The 17,899-nt window shown below is 37.4% G+C and overlaps 1 protein-coding gene across 6 annotated transcripts in view; it reads right to left on the bottom strand.

Annotated features, from left to right (window-relative positions):
• Positions 1–15,165, bottom strand: part of TMEM182 (transmembrane protein 182) — a 289,973-nt gene extending 274,808 nt beyond the window's left edge. For 3 of the 6 annotated variants that reach the window (XM_053200370.1, XM_053200371.1, XM_053200372.1), the window contains exons 1-3: positions 14,836–15,165; positions 14,498–14,597; positions 12,729–12,827 (exon numbers count right to left, since the gene is read on the bottom strand). In XM_053200370.1, the coding sequence (XP_053056345.1) occupies positions 12,729–12,827; positions 14,498–14,597; positions 14,836–14,967 (331 nt within the window). In that variant the 5' untranslated portion in view covers positions 14,968–15,165. The remainder of the gene's footprint in view (positions 1–12,728; positions 12,828–14,497; positions 14,598–14,835) is intronic. The other 3 variants (XM_053200373.1, XM_053200374.1, XM_015065164.3) reach the window with 2 other exon arrangements.
• Between the last annotated feature and the right edge of the window lie 2,734 nt (positions 15,166–17,899).

The following is a 17,899-nucleotide window of genomic DNA, read 5'->3' on the forward strand; positions in this document are numbered from 1 at the left end:
GTCAGGCAGAGAAAGACAGATACCATATGTTTTCACTCATATGTGGATCCTGAGAAACTTAACAGAAGACCAGGAGGGAGGGGAAGGGAAAAAAAAGTTACAGAGAGGGAAGGAGGCAAACCATAAGGGACTCTTAAATACTGAGAACAAACTGAGGGTTGATAGGGGGTGGGGGAGAGGGGAAAGTGGGTGATGGGCATTGAGGAGGGCACCTGTTGGGATGAGCACTGGGTGTTGTATGGAAACCAATTTGACAATAAATTATATTTAATAATAAAAAATTCTCCTGCAAAACACAAATGTCAAGAAAATGAGAAAACAAGCCACAGAGTGGGAGAAAATATTTGCAAAAGGCACATCCAATAAATGACTGTGAGCCAAAGTATACAATGAACTCCTAAAACTCAAGAATAAGAAGACAAAAAGCTCAATTAAAAAGCAGACAAAGATCTTAAGAGAAACAAAGAAGATATAAAGATGGCAAACAAGCTTATGAAAAGATGCACCACAGTATTTGTCATTAGGGAAGTGCAAATTAAAGCAACAAGATACCACTACACACCTATCAAAGTGGCCAAAATTCAGAATATTAACAATATCAAATTCTAGAGAGGATTGGAGCAATAGGAAATCTCAATGCTAGTGAGAATGCAAAATGTTCTAGCCACTGTGCAGGAGAGTTTAGAAGTATTTTATAAAATAAAAGATATACTTGCTATGCTACCTAGCAGTCATGCTCCTTGGTATTAAAACTTGTGTCCACATAAAAACCTGCATGCAGATGTTTATAGCAGCTGTATTCATAACGGCAAAAACTTGGAAGCAACGGAGTTGTCTTTCAATAGGTAAATGGATAAATAAACTGTGGTGAAGTCAGCCAATGAAATACTACTCAGTGCTAACAAGAGATGAACTACCAGGACATGATAATAACATGAAGAAAAACTAAATGCATGTTACTAAGTGAAAGAAACCAATCTGAAAAGGCAACATGCTCTATGATTCCTACAATGTGACATTCTAGAAAAGATAAAACTATGGAGACAGTAAAAATATCAGTGGTTGCCAGATGTTGGGGTGGAGCAGAGGGGTAAATAGGCAGAACATGCGGGATTTCTAGGGCAGTGAAATCATGTTATGTGATAATGTAATAATGGATACATGTCATTATACATTTGTCTAAACCCATAAAATGAACAACATCAAGAGTAAGCCCTAAGGTAAAAAAATGGACTCTCAGTGATTATGGTGTATCAACGTAGGTTCATCGGTTGTAACAAATGTACCACTCTGGTAGGGGGATGCTGATAACGGGCGAAGCCTGAATGTGTGGGGGCAGTGGGCAAATGAAAAACCCCCAGACCTTCTCTCAATTTTGCTGTGAACCTAAAATTTCTCTAAAAAATTATATTTAAGTTGAAAAGAGATAGCTTAGCAGACTCGATTAAAAATCGAAAAAAATCTTCCAACTATATGCTGTGTATAAACTCACTTCAAATATAATAATATAGAAATATTGAAAGTTAAAAAAAAATGAGAAATTACATACCATGTAAATACTAATTCAAAGAATTAAGGAGTGGAGATATTTTATCCATATCAGATAAAATAGATTTTAGAATAAAGAAAATTATTGGCAACATTAATAAAAGGGTGACTCTACCAAAAAGACATAGCAACACCAAATGTGTATGCATCTGACAAAAAAGGAGCAGCATATGTAAAGCAAAAACTGCTACATATGAAAAGATAAGTAGATAAATCCACAATTATAGCTGGGGACTTCTATATCCCTTCTCACCAATTACTAGAAAACCTAGACAGAAAATCAGTCAGAATATAGAAGAATTCAACAATGCCATCAACCAATAAGCTCTAACTGACATTCACAACACATTCCATTCAACAGCAGTACATTCTTTCAAGTGCCATGGAATACAGAGAAAAATAGACCATACCCTGGGCCACAAAACAAATCTCATTAACTTTAAAAGAATTTAAATTATACAGAGTATGGTCTTTAATCACAAGGGAATCAGACTGAATACTAATAACAGAAAGATTGAAAGGAAATCTCCAAACTTTTGGAAACTAAACAACACACTTCTAAATAATCTATGAGTCAAACAATAAAGTATCAAGAGAAATGAGACAACACAGAGTTGAATGAAAAGAAAAATAAAACATATCAAAAGTGTAGGAAGCAGCCAAAGCAGTGCTGAGAGTGAAATCTATACCCGTAAATGCTTATATTAGAAAAGAGGATAAAAGACCAATAACCTAATTTTTCATTTCAAAATGAAGAGCAAGACAAACCTACAGCAATCAGAAAGAACGCAATAATAAGGAGCAGAAATCAATGAAATTCAAAACAGAAAATTAATAGGAAAACAAAGAAACAAACAAACAAAAGCAGGATCTTTGAAAAGTTCAACAAAATTAACACTACTGACGAAGAGAAAATAAGACACAAGTTACCAATATCAGGAATGAAACATGAGATATCACCACAGATACAGCATACATAAAAAATAATAAAGGAATATTTTGAACAACTCTCTCTCTATATATATTTTTTACAACTTAGATGAAATGAACCAATTCCTAGAAAAACACAAACCATCACAAATCACACAATGTTAACTACATAATTTGAATAGCCCTGTAACTATTGGGTAAAATGAATTTATAATTTTAAATTTCCTGAAAGTTAAATCTCCTGGTCAAGATTATCTCACTGGTGAATTCTATCCAACATAAGCATTTAAAGAGAACTAACACCAATTCTCCACAATCTCTTCTTGTATACAGAAGAAGATACTTCCCAATTTACTTTTACACAGATACCCAGAAAAAGGAGTTAAAAAAAGGAAAACTATAGACCAATATCCTTCATAAATACAAATGAAAAAATCCTGACAAAATATTAACAAATAGAATTCAGCAATATATGAAATGAATTATTTATCATGACCATATGGAGTTTATTCCAATGGTAAGAGGCTGGTTCAATATTTGAAAATCAATAAATGTAATATGTGATATTAGTATGCTAAAGAAGAATAAAAATTGTGATCATATCAACTGATGCAAAAAAATTAACAAAATTCATCATTCACTTATTATAAATACTCTCAGTAAATAAGGAATAGAGGGGAATTTCAAGTTAATAAAGAATGTATGTAAAAAAAAAAAAAAGGCCTATAGCAAACATCATACTTGAGGAAAAAATACTGAATGCTTTCTCCTAAAGACTAGAAATGAGGCAAAAGTGTCTTCTTTCACTGCTGCTTTTCACCATGGTACTGGAAGTTATAGCCCATGCAACAAGGTAAGAAAAGGAAATAAAAGGTATATAAATAAGCAAGGAAGAAATAAAACTGGTCTATGTGCCAATGACATGAATGTTTATGTAGAAAATCCAAAGTAATCTACAAAAAAACAAATACAAAACCTCTTAAAACTACTAAGTAAATTCAGCAAGGTCTTACTATACAATATACACATTAAAAATTAATTATATTCCTATTATCAATAAATATATGGAAACCACAATTAAAAATATATAGCAGTTATAATTTCTAAAAAAAATTTAAATACTTAGATGGAAATCTAACAGCATAAGCTGAAAACTACAAAATGCTGGTGAAAGAAATTAAAGATCTAAATAAATGGAAAGATATACTGCATTCACAGTTTGGAAGGCTCAACATAATAAAATTAATTCTTCCCAAACTGATACAGGCAATTCTATCATCCAAGAAAGGCTTACTATAGATATAGATACAACTATCCTAAATTTTAATTTAAAGGAAAAGGATCTAGAATAGCTAAAATAATTTTGAAGAAAGAACTGAATAGGAGGAATCATTCACCCCAACTTCAAGATACAGCTGAAGTAATCGGGATGGTGTGGCTCTGGCAGAGGGACAGACACATACGTCAATGCAACAGAATACATAATCCAAAAATAGTCCAACACAAGTATGATCCACTACTTTTTAATGTGTGCAAAATCAATTCAATGGGGGAAAGATAGTCTTTACAAAAAAAAATGGTGCTAGGGAAATGGGACACATGTTTGAAAAATTATAAATCATACACTTTATATAAAAAGTACCTCAAACTGGATCATAGATTTAAATATAAAACATAAAACTATAAAACTTTTGGAAGAAAAGAGCAGACAAACTTCAGAACCTGGGGTTTGGTAAACAGTTCTCAGAGATGACACTAAAAACACGATCCATAAAAGAAAAACTCCATAAACTGAACTTCATAAAAATTCACAACTTTTACTCTGTGAAAGACCTTGTTTTCAAGGTCTTTTCAAGATGATGAAAAAAGCTACAGAGCGGGAGGAAATGTTTGGAAACTATGTATTCAAAAAATGACTTATACCTAGAATATACAAAGAACTCTCAAAATTCACAGTAATGATCATTCAATTAGAAAATATGTTAATAATTACTATGTTTGAGAGTTTCTACAATAAAATACTTTTTTAAAATTTTAAAAAAGGGAAAATCTGGAATCCAGGACTGATATTTTAAGGTATATAGCAGCCTGGACGTAAGACTTTCTTTGTTGTGTTGTGCTTTGCTAATGATACTGATAGATATTCTTACTGGTTCGAAACAATTTTAAGGGACCATGGCAGATTCAAACAAATTTTCACCTTTTAATATCTTTTTCTTAGCCATCTGAAATATAGCAAACCTCCTAACTAACTAGTCCCCTGATTCCACATTTGACTAGTCTGTTAACAATGCAATAATCGGAGATATTCTTTTACGACACAAATCAGGTCGAAATCATCCATTAGCCCCCTTCTTCTCTCATTCAGAACATGAGCCAAGGTCTTTACACTGGCCCAACCTCTCCCTGAACCCACCATCTCTCTGATCATCTCCTCTACTCTCTACTCACTCAATCTCTTCCTGCCATACTGGCTTCTTTTGTGCTCTTTGCACACATCAGCCATGTTCCAGCCTCTGGGCCTTTGCATCTCATGTTCTATCTGGAACACTCTTCTTCTGGATATCACACAGCTCACTCTCTCACTTTATACAAGTCTCCACTAAATATCATTTTCTCAGAGCCAAGCTTTCTTCTTATCACATTACAGAGTTTTTATCACCCTCACTTCTGCCAGCTTCTAGTCTCCAGCCTCTTTTCAGGTGTCATGCTTTTCCAGAGCACTTTTCATCTTCCAACATACTATAAAATTGACTTATTTTATCTTGTCTTGTGTGTCTCCCCTCTCAAGACTGTCAGCCCCACAAGGACAGAGATTTCCATCTGTTTTTGTGTACTGCTGTTCCCCAGAACCCAGTGCCTGGCACATAGTACATGCTCAATAAATATTTGTTGAATGAATTTTAATCAAAATTACCAGATAAAAAGTGACAAAGCTTGGCCATTACAGATGGTAATATTAAGTATCTTGTACTAGGATGAGGAAAGCCACTTTTGAAGCCTTTATTCTTTGCCAGAGCTCTACCAAATGCTTGATGTCACTGCGCACACACACGCACGCACATGTGTATACACACACACACGCACACACACACACACACACACACACACACACACTACCCACAAACACACACACACAGTGCAGAGAGCCGGAGCATTTCACTAGGGAGAAGCCATGAGGAATTAACGTGCCCTCATGAGGACTTATCATCAGTGCTCTAAATTGGCATATTGCCCTAGAAATAGCTGACATTTATTGAGTACCAACTACATAGCAACTACTCTGCTAAGCATTTGTATTTTTACCTATTCTCATTTTAACAACTGTGTGAGTTGATACTATACTAATTTCCCTTTCACAAACAAGTGCAGGGAGTTTTGTTGAGATAAAGAAGCCAGAGGCAGGAAGTGGTGGCTTCAGGTAGTGAACACAGATACACTGACTGAAAGCCCAGCTTCTAACTGCCATAGAACCCTTACCACAAGCCGGCTCCACTGCTAAGTACTCTGTGCACAGCATCCATCTAGCCTCAAAGGAAGGATTGTGAACCACGACAGCTTAGCTGGATGACAGAGCCCCATTCAACCAGGGCTGGCCAACTCAAAACACACATCACCTTCGCTATGAGGCCTGTCACCTTATTTAATATTGAGGTTGCTTCCACACACACCATACCCCCTTTTATTTCTCCCCAAGTACTTAACTGATTTATTTTGTTTGTCATCTGCCTCCCCCCATAATGAAAGTTCCATAAGCGTAAGTTTAGGGCTGACACTAAAGCCTGCAGAACAGTGCCCAGCCTACAGCAGTCATTCGATATTTTTTTCCACTGGATCTAGTAAATATTTTTTCTATGACAAGATCCACAACTTGGAGTAGAAATGGTAATATTTAAAGATGAGAGAGACCCAGACCAGATCCCTGCTCCTTTTTTGGCTGTATATTCTGCATGGAAACAGGAAACTAACCATTATTAATGTGCTTTTTGAGTCCAGACTTGGAGCTGGGCACAGATGTTTACAGTATAATTCTAAAGAAGAGCTTGGGTCCTCAGAAGTGTTAGGAATGAATGTCTAGAATGTTTCAGTAGTTCTCATGAGAGGTGATTTTGTGCCCACCCACCTCAGGACATTTGCCTATGTTAAGAGATATTTTTGACTGGCACAACTGAAGGGTGCTCCAGGGGTAGAGGCCAGGGGTACTGCTCAACATCTCACAATGCACAGAGCAGCCTCCACAGCAAATAATTATCTGGCCACAAATCTCAATACTGCCAAGGCACCAAGAGATTCTCTATGATTGGAGAATATTTCTACTTCTGAGTGTGGTTGACATTTCAATAGCTATCACCAGAAGCCTCTGTAGAGGCTGGAGCCTGTCCTCCATGAAGGGGAAGTCAAGCCACACTGTGGTAAATAACCACACAGTCTTGTTTTCAGAAGGCAATCTCCCCGCATTAGTGCAGGGATGTCACATAAGCTGTCAATCAATCCTTAGATATCCATGAATCAGTTGTAGAGAACACAAAATAACACCCTCTGAAAAAGTGATTTTTAATTACAGCTTTGATATTGGGACCTGGACCTGAAAGCCAACTGTATCCTCATGAGCTGCAGCTTTGGAAGACAGGGCGAGCTGCCCTATGAGTGCCCTGTGATCTGAATGCAGGGGAGCCTTCACTGGGTCACAGGTGAAAAGTCAGCCAAAAATCGGGAATTGCAGTCACCCCGTAATATCACGCTGTGTCTGTGGCTGTGGCTGTGTAATCCCAAATGTCTGAATGAATAGTAGGACATTGAGTGAATGTCAAGGTATTTCTAAATATCTAGGTACTTGACATTTTTGACCAAAAAACAAAACAAAACAAAACAAAACAAAAAAGGAACTGATTTCCATTGTATTTTACAATGTATGTTTTTTTGCTATATAACTAAAGCAGAACAGAAGGAAATTTGGTAAATTTAAGACAACGTCCAGATTCACTGTACTGAACATGGGAAAATTCGTAAATAGGACCCAGCTACAGAAGCATAATTGATCTGGAAGCAGGAGGTCATCCCGATGAAATTAGGTGCCTCAGGTGTGTTGATGTGCCTTCATAGTTATGTAAGTGTTTGCATTAACTTTAGACTCAAATCTAAAATATTAAAGAAATAAAATTGTCAGATATGATGGTATTTATATTTTATTTTGCCTTGCATAGCAAAGCAAGATGGGGTGTGTGTGTGTGTGTGTGTGTGTGTGTGTGTGTGTGTGTGTGTGTGTGACTGTTTTTATAAGGACTTAGTATTCTCGGTAAATGTGTACTCTTGGGAGCTACTCCAAGTCCAAGTGCTGGCTCCTCACAAAGGTCTCAACTTGTTCATTGCCCATCCCCTAACCACCCTGTATGAGGTTTCATGCCCCCATCATTCTGTGGCTCTGCCCCTTTAGGAGCATCACTGCTTTCTCACCTCTTCTCCTGGGACAAGTGAAGGAGGAAGAAGCCTGGGATAGGGCTAGGCTCTCAGGAGGACTGTTGGGTGACAAAATGTGCAGGAAAATGGAACGGTTCCTGGAGGAGGAAGGGCATTGCCAGGAAAGAGGGCAGGGCCCTCAGGTCCCATCTGAGGGAACAGGCAGTGAGCAGGAATGGGATACAGAGCAGAAGGCCTCAGGTCTCAGGCCAAACCAGCAGGGCATTGTGGGTTTACATTTAGAAAGAGATGCCTGTAAAGAGCCTTTGAGGGCCTCTGTAGCTGAGCCTTCAGTAGGCACAGCTATGAGTGGCCATGGGAACCCCTGCATTATCAGTATTATCCAGTTCCTTTCTGCTTCTGCATTTGTCACTGAGGGACACCACCTCCTTCCCAAGACTCTTCCTGTCTACCCACAGGCCCCTGGAACAGTGTTGACAGCCTGCTCATCAGCTTCTTTCTCAAGGCTTCTTTCTCTTTCTCCTTTGTGGGCTGCCTTTGCTTATTTTTTCTCCTCTTAAATATAATTGATATTTTACCACCTCCTTTTCTATGATTTTTTTCTTAAAGATTATATCTGATATCAAAAACTACCTCTATGGAAGGCTTCCTTAGAAAACTGATGTATGGGGCCCCTAGGGTGGCTCAGTTGGTTAAGCATCCGACTTTGGCTCAGGTCATGATCTTGTGGTCCATGAGTTTGAGCCCCATGTTGGGCTCTGTGTTGACAGCTCAGAGCCTGGAACCTGCTTTGGTTTCTGTGTCTCCCTCTCTCTCTGCTCCTCCCCTGCTCATGCTCTCTTTCTCAAAAAATAAACATTTAAAAAAAATTAAAAAAGAAAACAAAGAAAGAAGACTGAAGTATGTATTAGCTCAGAGAATGGGCCTGCTTTGTTAGAGAAGTGAAGGGAGGAGGGGTTGGGAAAAGAGGAACAGCATTTGGAGAGGAGGGACGGCAGGTACAAAGGCCCTAACGCAGGAGGGCAAACACTGATTCTGAAGAACTCAAAGAAGGCCATCATGTATGCATTTGTTCCAACTCATGAAGGAAGGGACACATCATGTTCAATATATTCTGCTGAATAAGAAGGCCAAGGAATTTTTGCACTTAGTCATTCCATAGAAATATTTAAGCACTTACTAAGTACCACTCACTATACTAGGTTCTGGGGGTATAAATATGAGTATGTTACATCCTGTGTCTCTAGGGAGCTCCAACAAATAATAAAGAAACTAAGGTGAACAATTGCAGTTACATGCAATGAGCACTTTGATATAGGTGTGGCCAAAGGCTATGGGGATAGCAAGAAAATTATTAATTCACTCAAGGGCTGAATTATCTTGAAAATTAATCTATGTTCTATACATCATCACCAAATGATACCAAATAAATGAACTGTTATTGAGTTTAATCATGAAGCAAACCAGAAAATCTAAATTCTGACAGATATCAAAAGGCAATAGAATTGTTTAAAGGATGTCAAAGTGGGGCGTCTGGGTGGCTTAATCAGTTAAGCATCTGACTTCAAGTCAGGTCATGGTCTCACAGCTCATGGGTTCGAGCCTCACATCGGGCTCTGTGCTGACAGCTCAGAGCCTGGAGCCTACTTCAGGTTCTGTGTCTCCCTCTCTTCTGCCCCTTCCCTGCTCACACTCTGTCTCTGTCTCCTTCAAAAATAAATAAACATTAAAAAATATATTAAAAAAATAAAAATAAAGGAATTCAAAGTATACAATCCTGCCTCAAAACTTCTCTAGGCTTGGGCAACCATTCAAATAACTAAAGTTGAGCATAATTGAATTTTAGAATGTGTACTTGAGACAAAAAATAAATAAATAAAGGAAACACTGAATTAGACCTGACTGTATACACAGGTCAGGATCAGATAGAAAAGTAGAGAAAGGCAACATAAATTTAAAATTGCTCTTTTGTTGAGATCCAACTAAAAAACTCATGCTTAGAAAGATTTAACGGCAAATACTAAGATTTGTCTTTTCATTCACTGTAGTTTATAATAAGATTATCAATAAATAAAATGCAGAGACGTGGACCTTTGCATTAGTTCTGCCAAGGATCAGCTGTGTGAAAACCGAGTCACAAGGTTTCTCTGAGTTTCAGTCTCCATATTATGAAATAGAACAATTTCATCAGTAGCATCCAATGATTGTAAAATAGTCTTTCCAGAACAATCAAACACTGCTATATTATTTTCACTGATTTTGATACTGGCTAACTGTAACTGCAAAAACTAAGGAAAATACAAAGCTATTTTACCAATTATATTTGCCAGGCTGGAATGCATCCAATTTTTACAAACAAGACTCTGAATTTACCCAAGATAAATTGGCAAATGTATAATGCCTGATAATTATGAGGCTATATGAAACCCAAGAGTACATATGGGGTCTGGTGAAGACTAGATAGCCTCACTAACTAGGAAACACCCACTTTTCAGTCAGATAAAACCCTTCTCACGATATCGATGGCCCTTCTCTTGGATAAGGGAACCATAAAAAAAAAAAATCACCCAAATATAATGTCAGATACCATTGTACGTTACTATAAATGTAAATGAAATGTGTATAAGCTGTTTCTTTGTAGGACAGCCTTCCTCCCATCTTGGTCATGTTTGCTAAAATGTTCGATAAAGCTGCTTAAAGTGAATAGGGAGTTACAATATGTGAGCCGAGGGGAGTGTGATCATTTAAAACAAAAAAAAATTGGAATATGGTTTTGTCATTAGATCCAAAAATGACACAGTAATTACATGCAGTGCTACATAATGATTCTAACTGTAATTGCAGTATAATTTTTGGGGCATGCACGTACACTCCACCTCCATCATAATTATTATGTTTAGATCATGTCACCTTGTGTTTCAGGTTCTCCGCTAATTCCTTGAGCTACAGACTCTTCAAATATGTAGATTCATGTAAACATATATAGCGCCCATGATACCTATCCGATCATCACAGGACCTGAACATATACATGAGTTATCAACAGAACACTAATAGCTATGCAAACACCTAATGTTGTGAAAAGTCAACCCTGTTCTACTCTGCTACTTCTTGGTCAATTTTACAAAAGTAAGAATGTCAGGGAAGGGATACCTTTTTTGCAACTTTTTGTGAGACAGAATAGTTTATACACTTTCCTATGTCATCTCGTCTCTTATCAGTGAAAAGGTCCATGTCACACAATGCAAAATGCTTTGACAAATGGAAGCGCCTTTTGCAGTTATTAATGGGAAGGAACATTCACACCGCTCGTTCTCAAGGCCAAAAGCCAGAGCCCTTTTAAGCACAAGCGACTATGATGGATAAGCATGGCTGTATGACAGCTTATCTCGTTTGCTATTCAGACCCCACTTCCACTCCATAAAGTGTCATGTTAATTTAGTGTGATATGAGCAAATGCTACATCCTTTGACAAACTTAAAATTATAAGGCATATAATTTGCAATGGTTAATTTTATGCATTAATGTGGTTAAACTACCCATAATGGGGGTGGGCCTCATCTAATCAGTTGAAGGCCTTAAGAATAAAGACTGAGGTTACCTAAAGAAAAACTTCTACCAGAGTTTCTAGGCTTCAGATTCAAGACTACAACAGCAACTCTTATCCAGCCTGAAATTTTGCCCTATAGATTTTAGACTTGCCAGCCTCCACAATCACATAAGCCCATTCTTTAAAATCTCTCCATCAATCCATCCATCCATCATTCTCTCTTCCCAACCCCCACCCCTACCTATATATCTCCTATTGATTCTCTGGGGACTACTAATATAAGTTTATTCAGAAAAGTAAATATGCTGCTTACTCTCTTTGAAAAAAAAAAAACAAATATTTTTTTGTCTTTATTTATGACATTGGTAAATAACGAACCAATTCTTAGTTTTAAGATTACAAGAAACACCCTTTGTTAAAAACTTCATGAGGGGCGCCTGGGTGGCTCAGTCGGTTAAGCGTCCGACTTCAGCCAGGTCACGATCTCGCGGTCTGTGAGTTCGAGCCCCGCGTCGGGCTCTGGGTTGATGGCTCGGAGCCTGGAGGCTGCTTCCGATTCTGTGTCTCCCTCTCTCTCTCTGCCCCTCCCCCGTTCATGCTCTGTCTCTGTCTGTCTCAAAAATAAATAAACGTTGAAAAAAAAATTAAAAAAAAAAAACTTCACGAAACCAGCTGAGAATCAAGTTGACATGTTGAGCTTTTGTACTTTGTATAAAACTACATTTAAGTATATATGATATATTTTCCATGCCAACTAAGTTTGTGTACCTTCCATAGGACAAAGAGGATGTAAATACCAAGGAACTCGGTAATCACGACTCTCAGTTAATGACATCTGACTATTCTTCGTTGAGATATCACATATAAGGAAGTCCAGTCATTTTGCAGGAAACCAGTAGCATAATCATATTCTTATGTGTAACAATTACAAAAACAATGTTTTTAAAGCAGGGTGTGGATTATAATATTTCCCATTATAAGACTAGCTTTAGGTCTGTTAAACCCACAAGAAGCAGTTATTCCTAATAAACATCATTATTTCCACACCAGAAGACACACTTAAAAAAAAATCTTTATAAGCAGCAAGTAAGTTACAATGGCTTTACTTTTAACTCTGAGCTATATTCTATTAGAGTTATAAATATTGTATTAAAAATGGTATTTTATTATTTATATATAACAGATTGATTCCAGAGAAAATGTTGAAATGATATATGTTAAATTAGTTTTTTTTCAGAAAAGCAAGTCTTTCTTGGAGGCATTCTCTAGACAAAGGTACTTACTAACAGCAGAGTCATAGGAGGTTGAATTGTGTTCCCCTCTCGTGAAGGGATATGGTGACAGGTAAGCGTGCATGCAGTTCTTGGACGGTGGCTGATTGGCTAGGAAGGAGAGCAAATGATGGTAGTTGTTATTGAGATGCTGAGTGAAGACTTCCTAACAAGAGACATACAGGACCTGGGACACACAAGCTAAATAAACTGTGGGTGGGAGCAACAGATTCAGAGAACTGATGAGTGGGGGGGGGGGGGGGGGAACTCACATCAAGCAGCTCAGGGGACCTGGAAAGTAGATTAATCCAAAACATCTAGTTCATGACATAGTTCAATGCTGGGAATGCCCCTAATATCACCTTAAGATTAAAGGCACTACACTTCATTTATTTTCACAGCCATATTCTCCAGTTCCCAACATGATGCCTAGCACATAGTATTCAAAAAGTAATTGTTTTAAAACTCTAATAAACTTAGATTTACCCATTGTCAGCTCTGATTAATATAAAATGTATTCTATATTCTATTTTTAGGGAAAAGCTGGAAATGATAGGTCATACAAGCTAATAATTTAAATGCATTTTTAGTATTTGGAGAAAACACAAGAAAAAAACTTTTATGTTATTGGAAAACTTGAAGCTTTCACTGTGTACCCTTTAAGGAGGAGTGAAATATTCTTTCTTTCTCTAAGTCCTTGGCAAAATCTTCCTCTTGCACAGTCTGACTTACTCTGCCAGAGTCTGAATGCTTTTCATTGGCAGATTCCATGCTCATTCTCCTCTCCAAAAGGACTACAAGATAGCCTACCAACTATTTCTTGCAAAATTCCATTTCATCATTACTTTGTTCCTTTCACATATGCCAACTTGCTGTCAGCTTGCTTACGTCTTCCAAGATCTCATCTCTTTATTGTATATTATTTTATCATATAATCTTGACTAGTGTGTAAATGCCATATTTTGATATATCACAGGAGTATTGGATAAGGAGACTAATAATTTCAACCTACAATAACCTTGAGGGTAATAAATAGTTCTTTTATTGTTGAATGCAATAAGATAAAAGCTAGTTATTTTCAATGAATTTACTTTCAGAGATTAATATAATATAGGAAATACAGTGAAAAGAATGTACTGTATTTTTAAGAAGCTATTCTACATCAAAAAGGAACTCTCAAGTTTCTATGAGAGAACACAGACATCAGAAGCCAGGCATTTCTTGATAATTCCCACTACCTTGGTTAAAGCCCAAACAGTGTGCTTTCATCCACCGCCGCTGGTAAGTAAGTTTCATTATAAAAAAAAAAAAAAAAAAAAGATTTTTTTTAACTTTAAAGCCACCAATATAAAATATCTGATCTCTATATCTTAATTTTTAAATTTGACATTTAAAGGGTTGATAGCCAAAAATAAAACTAATTTATCTGCAACACAGCAATAACAGACACAGCAATAATAGACAAGAAAAATACTATAGTTAATACCTAGTTTTTTGTTGTTGTTAGGGTGAGTGTATTTTAAATATGAGCAAGGAAACAGAAGATAATTCAGTTTTGCCATAAATATTCAGACCCCTATTTTAGGTTAGAAAATAAAATAATTATTCATATAGCCATTTCTACTTACTGAAAAAGAATCACTTCATGAATCTTTTGAAGACATTCTATCAGGATTCTACAGTTAAGAATCCAATCCTATCTTGTAAGTGATCTATACTAAATAAGAAGCTGCTCATTCTTATTTTAATGACGAGGGGAAATAAAGCTAAATTGCACTTACTGTACCAGAACTTCCAGATACTGGAATCATTCTCTTCCGCAATCCCATTAAACCAACATCTCCAGAAGAATCCTTCATGGTGGAAAGTGACATTCTCTATCTGTACAGAACACAAAGAAAGTAACTTGCCATCAACACAAAGCACATAACCTAAATTATCACATCCAGGAAAATATTACAACAATGGGTTTTATCCCAAATAATGATGGTCAGTAGCTTGCTACCTATCTCTTCTGTGAAGAAATAGGCACTCCACCACTATTCTCTGATTTCAAGAGGATACATAAGGCTACCCTCATCCCTACCAAGTACATCAGTATTTGGAAGAAGAAACGCACATTCTGTTCACCTGAACACTTCCCCACTTCAGTTGCAAGAAGCCAGTAATCCGATCCAAAAGCCACCAAAAAGAGTAAAACCCCCAAAGCACCAAAGAGAGCCCCAAAGAAGATGGCAATATTTAGTCTCATCTTCAAGCCACTGGTTTCCCTTTAAATAAACTTAGAAATTAAAAAAATGGCAGACACGTAGCTTCTCAATTAAAAAAAAATATATAAGAAAAATAAGAAAGATTTTTCGAGTAGGCAGGGTCTTCTTTAGAAGCCTCTCCTAGCTCATGTTTTGGTGACTTCTCACTCGCACCCAGTGGGTGGATTTGTATTCCCTTTGCTCTCCCCTGGAGGGACTCCAGCCCAGCAGCTGAGAATGGCCAGCTATTTTAGGATCCTGATTGAGGAGCTGTCTCTCTCCCGTGGGGATCAAAAAATAGCTGACCTTCCCCTGACTGTAGACAGGAATATCAGGGGCTGGCTAGAATGACCATTTTTGCTGTTGGGTAATACATAGAAGTGGAAAGAAGATGAAGTGGTATGAAGTCATTGGCAGTATTGGCCCAAAGTCTTAAGTGTCTGAACAAGCTCCTCAGTCTAGAATGACCATTACAACACCAAAGCCAAAGACACTTAAGACTCTCTTTGAAGACAGATAAAGAACAGCTATAAGGAACCACAAAGAGTTTTCTTGGATATAATTAAAGTTGTAATTAATTTCTTAATTCCTTTTGCATACTTTAGGGATACAAAATAATCTGCCGGTCAAGTGGTCTAACGTATCATGGAGTACAGCTCAAGTGTATAACCTAGACATTCAGATGTATACTTAAAAGATCAAGAAAAAAGTAACATAGGCTATTTAAAGTACAAAAAAGTACCTTCATGCTACCCACACTATTGACATAAAAACAGCACTTTCTACAGCAGCTCCAATATCTTGTACAAGTTACTCCAAATAACCATCCCTAAAGTGAACCGAAGAAAAACAGAGTCCCAAAGTATATTGTTGTCTGGATTAAGATGAAAGAATCTGGTCTACTCTTTATTTTTGTTTCCTTCGTTTTAAATGTTCAACTTCGTCAAAACATCCTGGATTCTGATACAAACCACCTCATGAATCTATACTTTCCCCATGCCTTATCTCTATTGTTGTTTTCTTTTCATGTCTGAGTATACAAGAGAGTATTTTTAAGTACTTGTGTAGCATTTTAAACTTTGTACTGTCTCTATGGCTACTGTTTTTGGTTTTTCCTTCTAAATATACATTCTCAACAATAATGTGAGTTAGTGCATCTTCTGAAGAGGCATCAGCTCTACCAGCTTCCTTCACCACTTCTGCTTGGTATGGGACAGATCCTTAAATACAGATTCACGGAGGGCAAAAGATGACTCTTCAGTAGGGAGGCAGGGCCTTCGCCAGTTCTGGCTATATGTAGTCAGAGGTACCCGAAGGTCATGAATGGAATTCTAGGTCACAGAATCAGTGGCTGCGAGGGCTAAATGGAATTCAACACAACACCTCAGCTGATTCCTTATCTAATGCTCAAATCTCTTTTGTAAGAACCCCCATGGCATGGAGCCATGCCATCTCTAGCCTGCTGTCTTGAAAGACATCAGGAATGTCCACACAGCCCAACCTTAAGTTCTGCCAAAAGCTGCTTTCCGAAAGTTTCCAGTATTAATCCTATTTGGTCCTCTGAGATTGCATAGCACAGGTGTGCAATCTTCTGTCATGTGACAGAATTTCCTGGTATTTTTCTGATGAAGAAGCAGTCATCTCAAGCCTCCTCAAACCAGAACTGCTACTGGACCCCTAAATTGAGGTCTTTTTCTTCTAAGCTAAACATCCTATTCTTTTAAACATCCCTTAGGTTGGCACAACTCCAAATTTCCCTGTTATTCTGGTTCTTTGCTACAATCTTCAAGGATTTGATTGAAGTGAGGCATAGTATAATCTTCTGCATAGAGCCTAGCACCTGAATACCACCACCTTTCTGATTTGGAGGCTGTGATAAGCAGAATAATAGTCTCCCAAAGATGTCCACACCCTAATCCTAACTGTAATCACATAATCTGTGAATAGGTTATGTGGCAATATCCTGGATTACACAGGTAGGCCCAATCTAATCACATGAACCCTTTAAAGTAGAGAATCTCTTCTAACAGAGTAGGCAGAGAAAGGAATGTGGCAAGAAAAAGAGTCAAAGAGTTGCTGGTTTGAAGGGGTCACAAGCCAAGTAATGTGGCTGGCTTCTAGTGCCTGGAAGAGGAAAGAACAGATTCCCCCTGGGCCCCTCCCCCACTAAGGAAGAAACATAGCTTTACCAACACCTTGATTTGGGAGGTTTCTGACCTCTGGAATTGTAGGGATAGTAAATTTGTATTCTTTTAAGCCACCAATTTTTTATTCATTTGTTGCAGCAACAATAAGAGACTAATACAGATGCTATTTGGTAATTAATGCAATATCAGATCAAATTAAGGGTTTTGGGGGGGGTGGGGGGAGAAAATACATCTTGAAGAAGTGCTTATTGAGAACTTGTGAGGGCCCAGGCATTTTGCCAGACATTAAGGTTACAGTACATAGGCCCTGACCTTGAGGAATTCATGCCCTAGTGGGAAAAAATAAATGATTGACTAGAATGAAGTACACAGAGGTTTAATAATGAGCTTTGGGCCAACCTGGACACATTCTCCTCCTTCCCAGCCCACCCCTCTCCCAGCGTCAGTGTGGTTGTGTAGTTGTGGTTGTGTAGTTGTGGTCGTAGACACCAACACTGCTCTTTGGAGAGGAGGAGGAATTTCTTCATGAAGATTTTATTTATTTTATTTATATCCCAAAGGTTTATGGTAAACATCTATGCATCAATACTAAATCTGTAACACACACACATTAACAAACATACACACATACAAACAACTAGATTTTTTTAAGTAAGCAGGAAGGAGTGTGGAACTTTGTCATTGTTATAATTCATCTCAATTTTGGTCTTTGTCACACACAAAAATCATCTTTCTGGATTAGGTCCATCAACTAATGACATTTTCTCACCATTTCTGGTTTATCCAA

This window comes from Acinonyx jubatus, chromosome A3 (assembly GCF_027475565.1).
Source record: "Acinonyx jubatus isolate Ajub_Pintada_27869175 chromosome A3, VMU_Ajub_asm_v1.0, whole genome shotgun sequence".
Classification (NCBI taxonomy): domain Eukaryota; kingdom Metazoa; phylum Chordata; class Mammalia; order Carnivora; family Felidae; genus Acinonyx; species Acinonyx jubatus.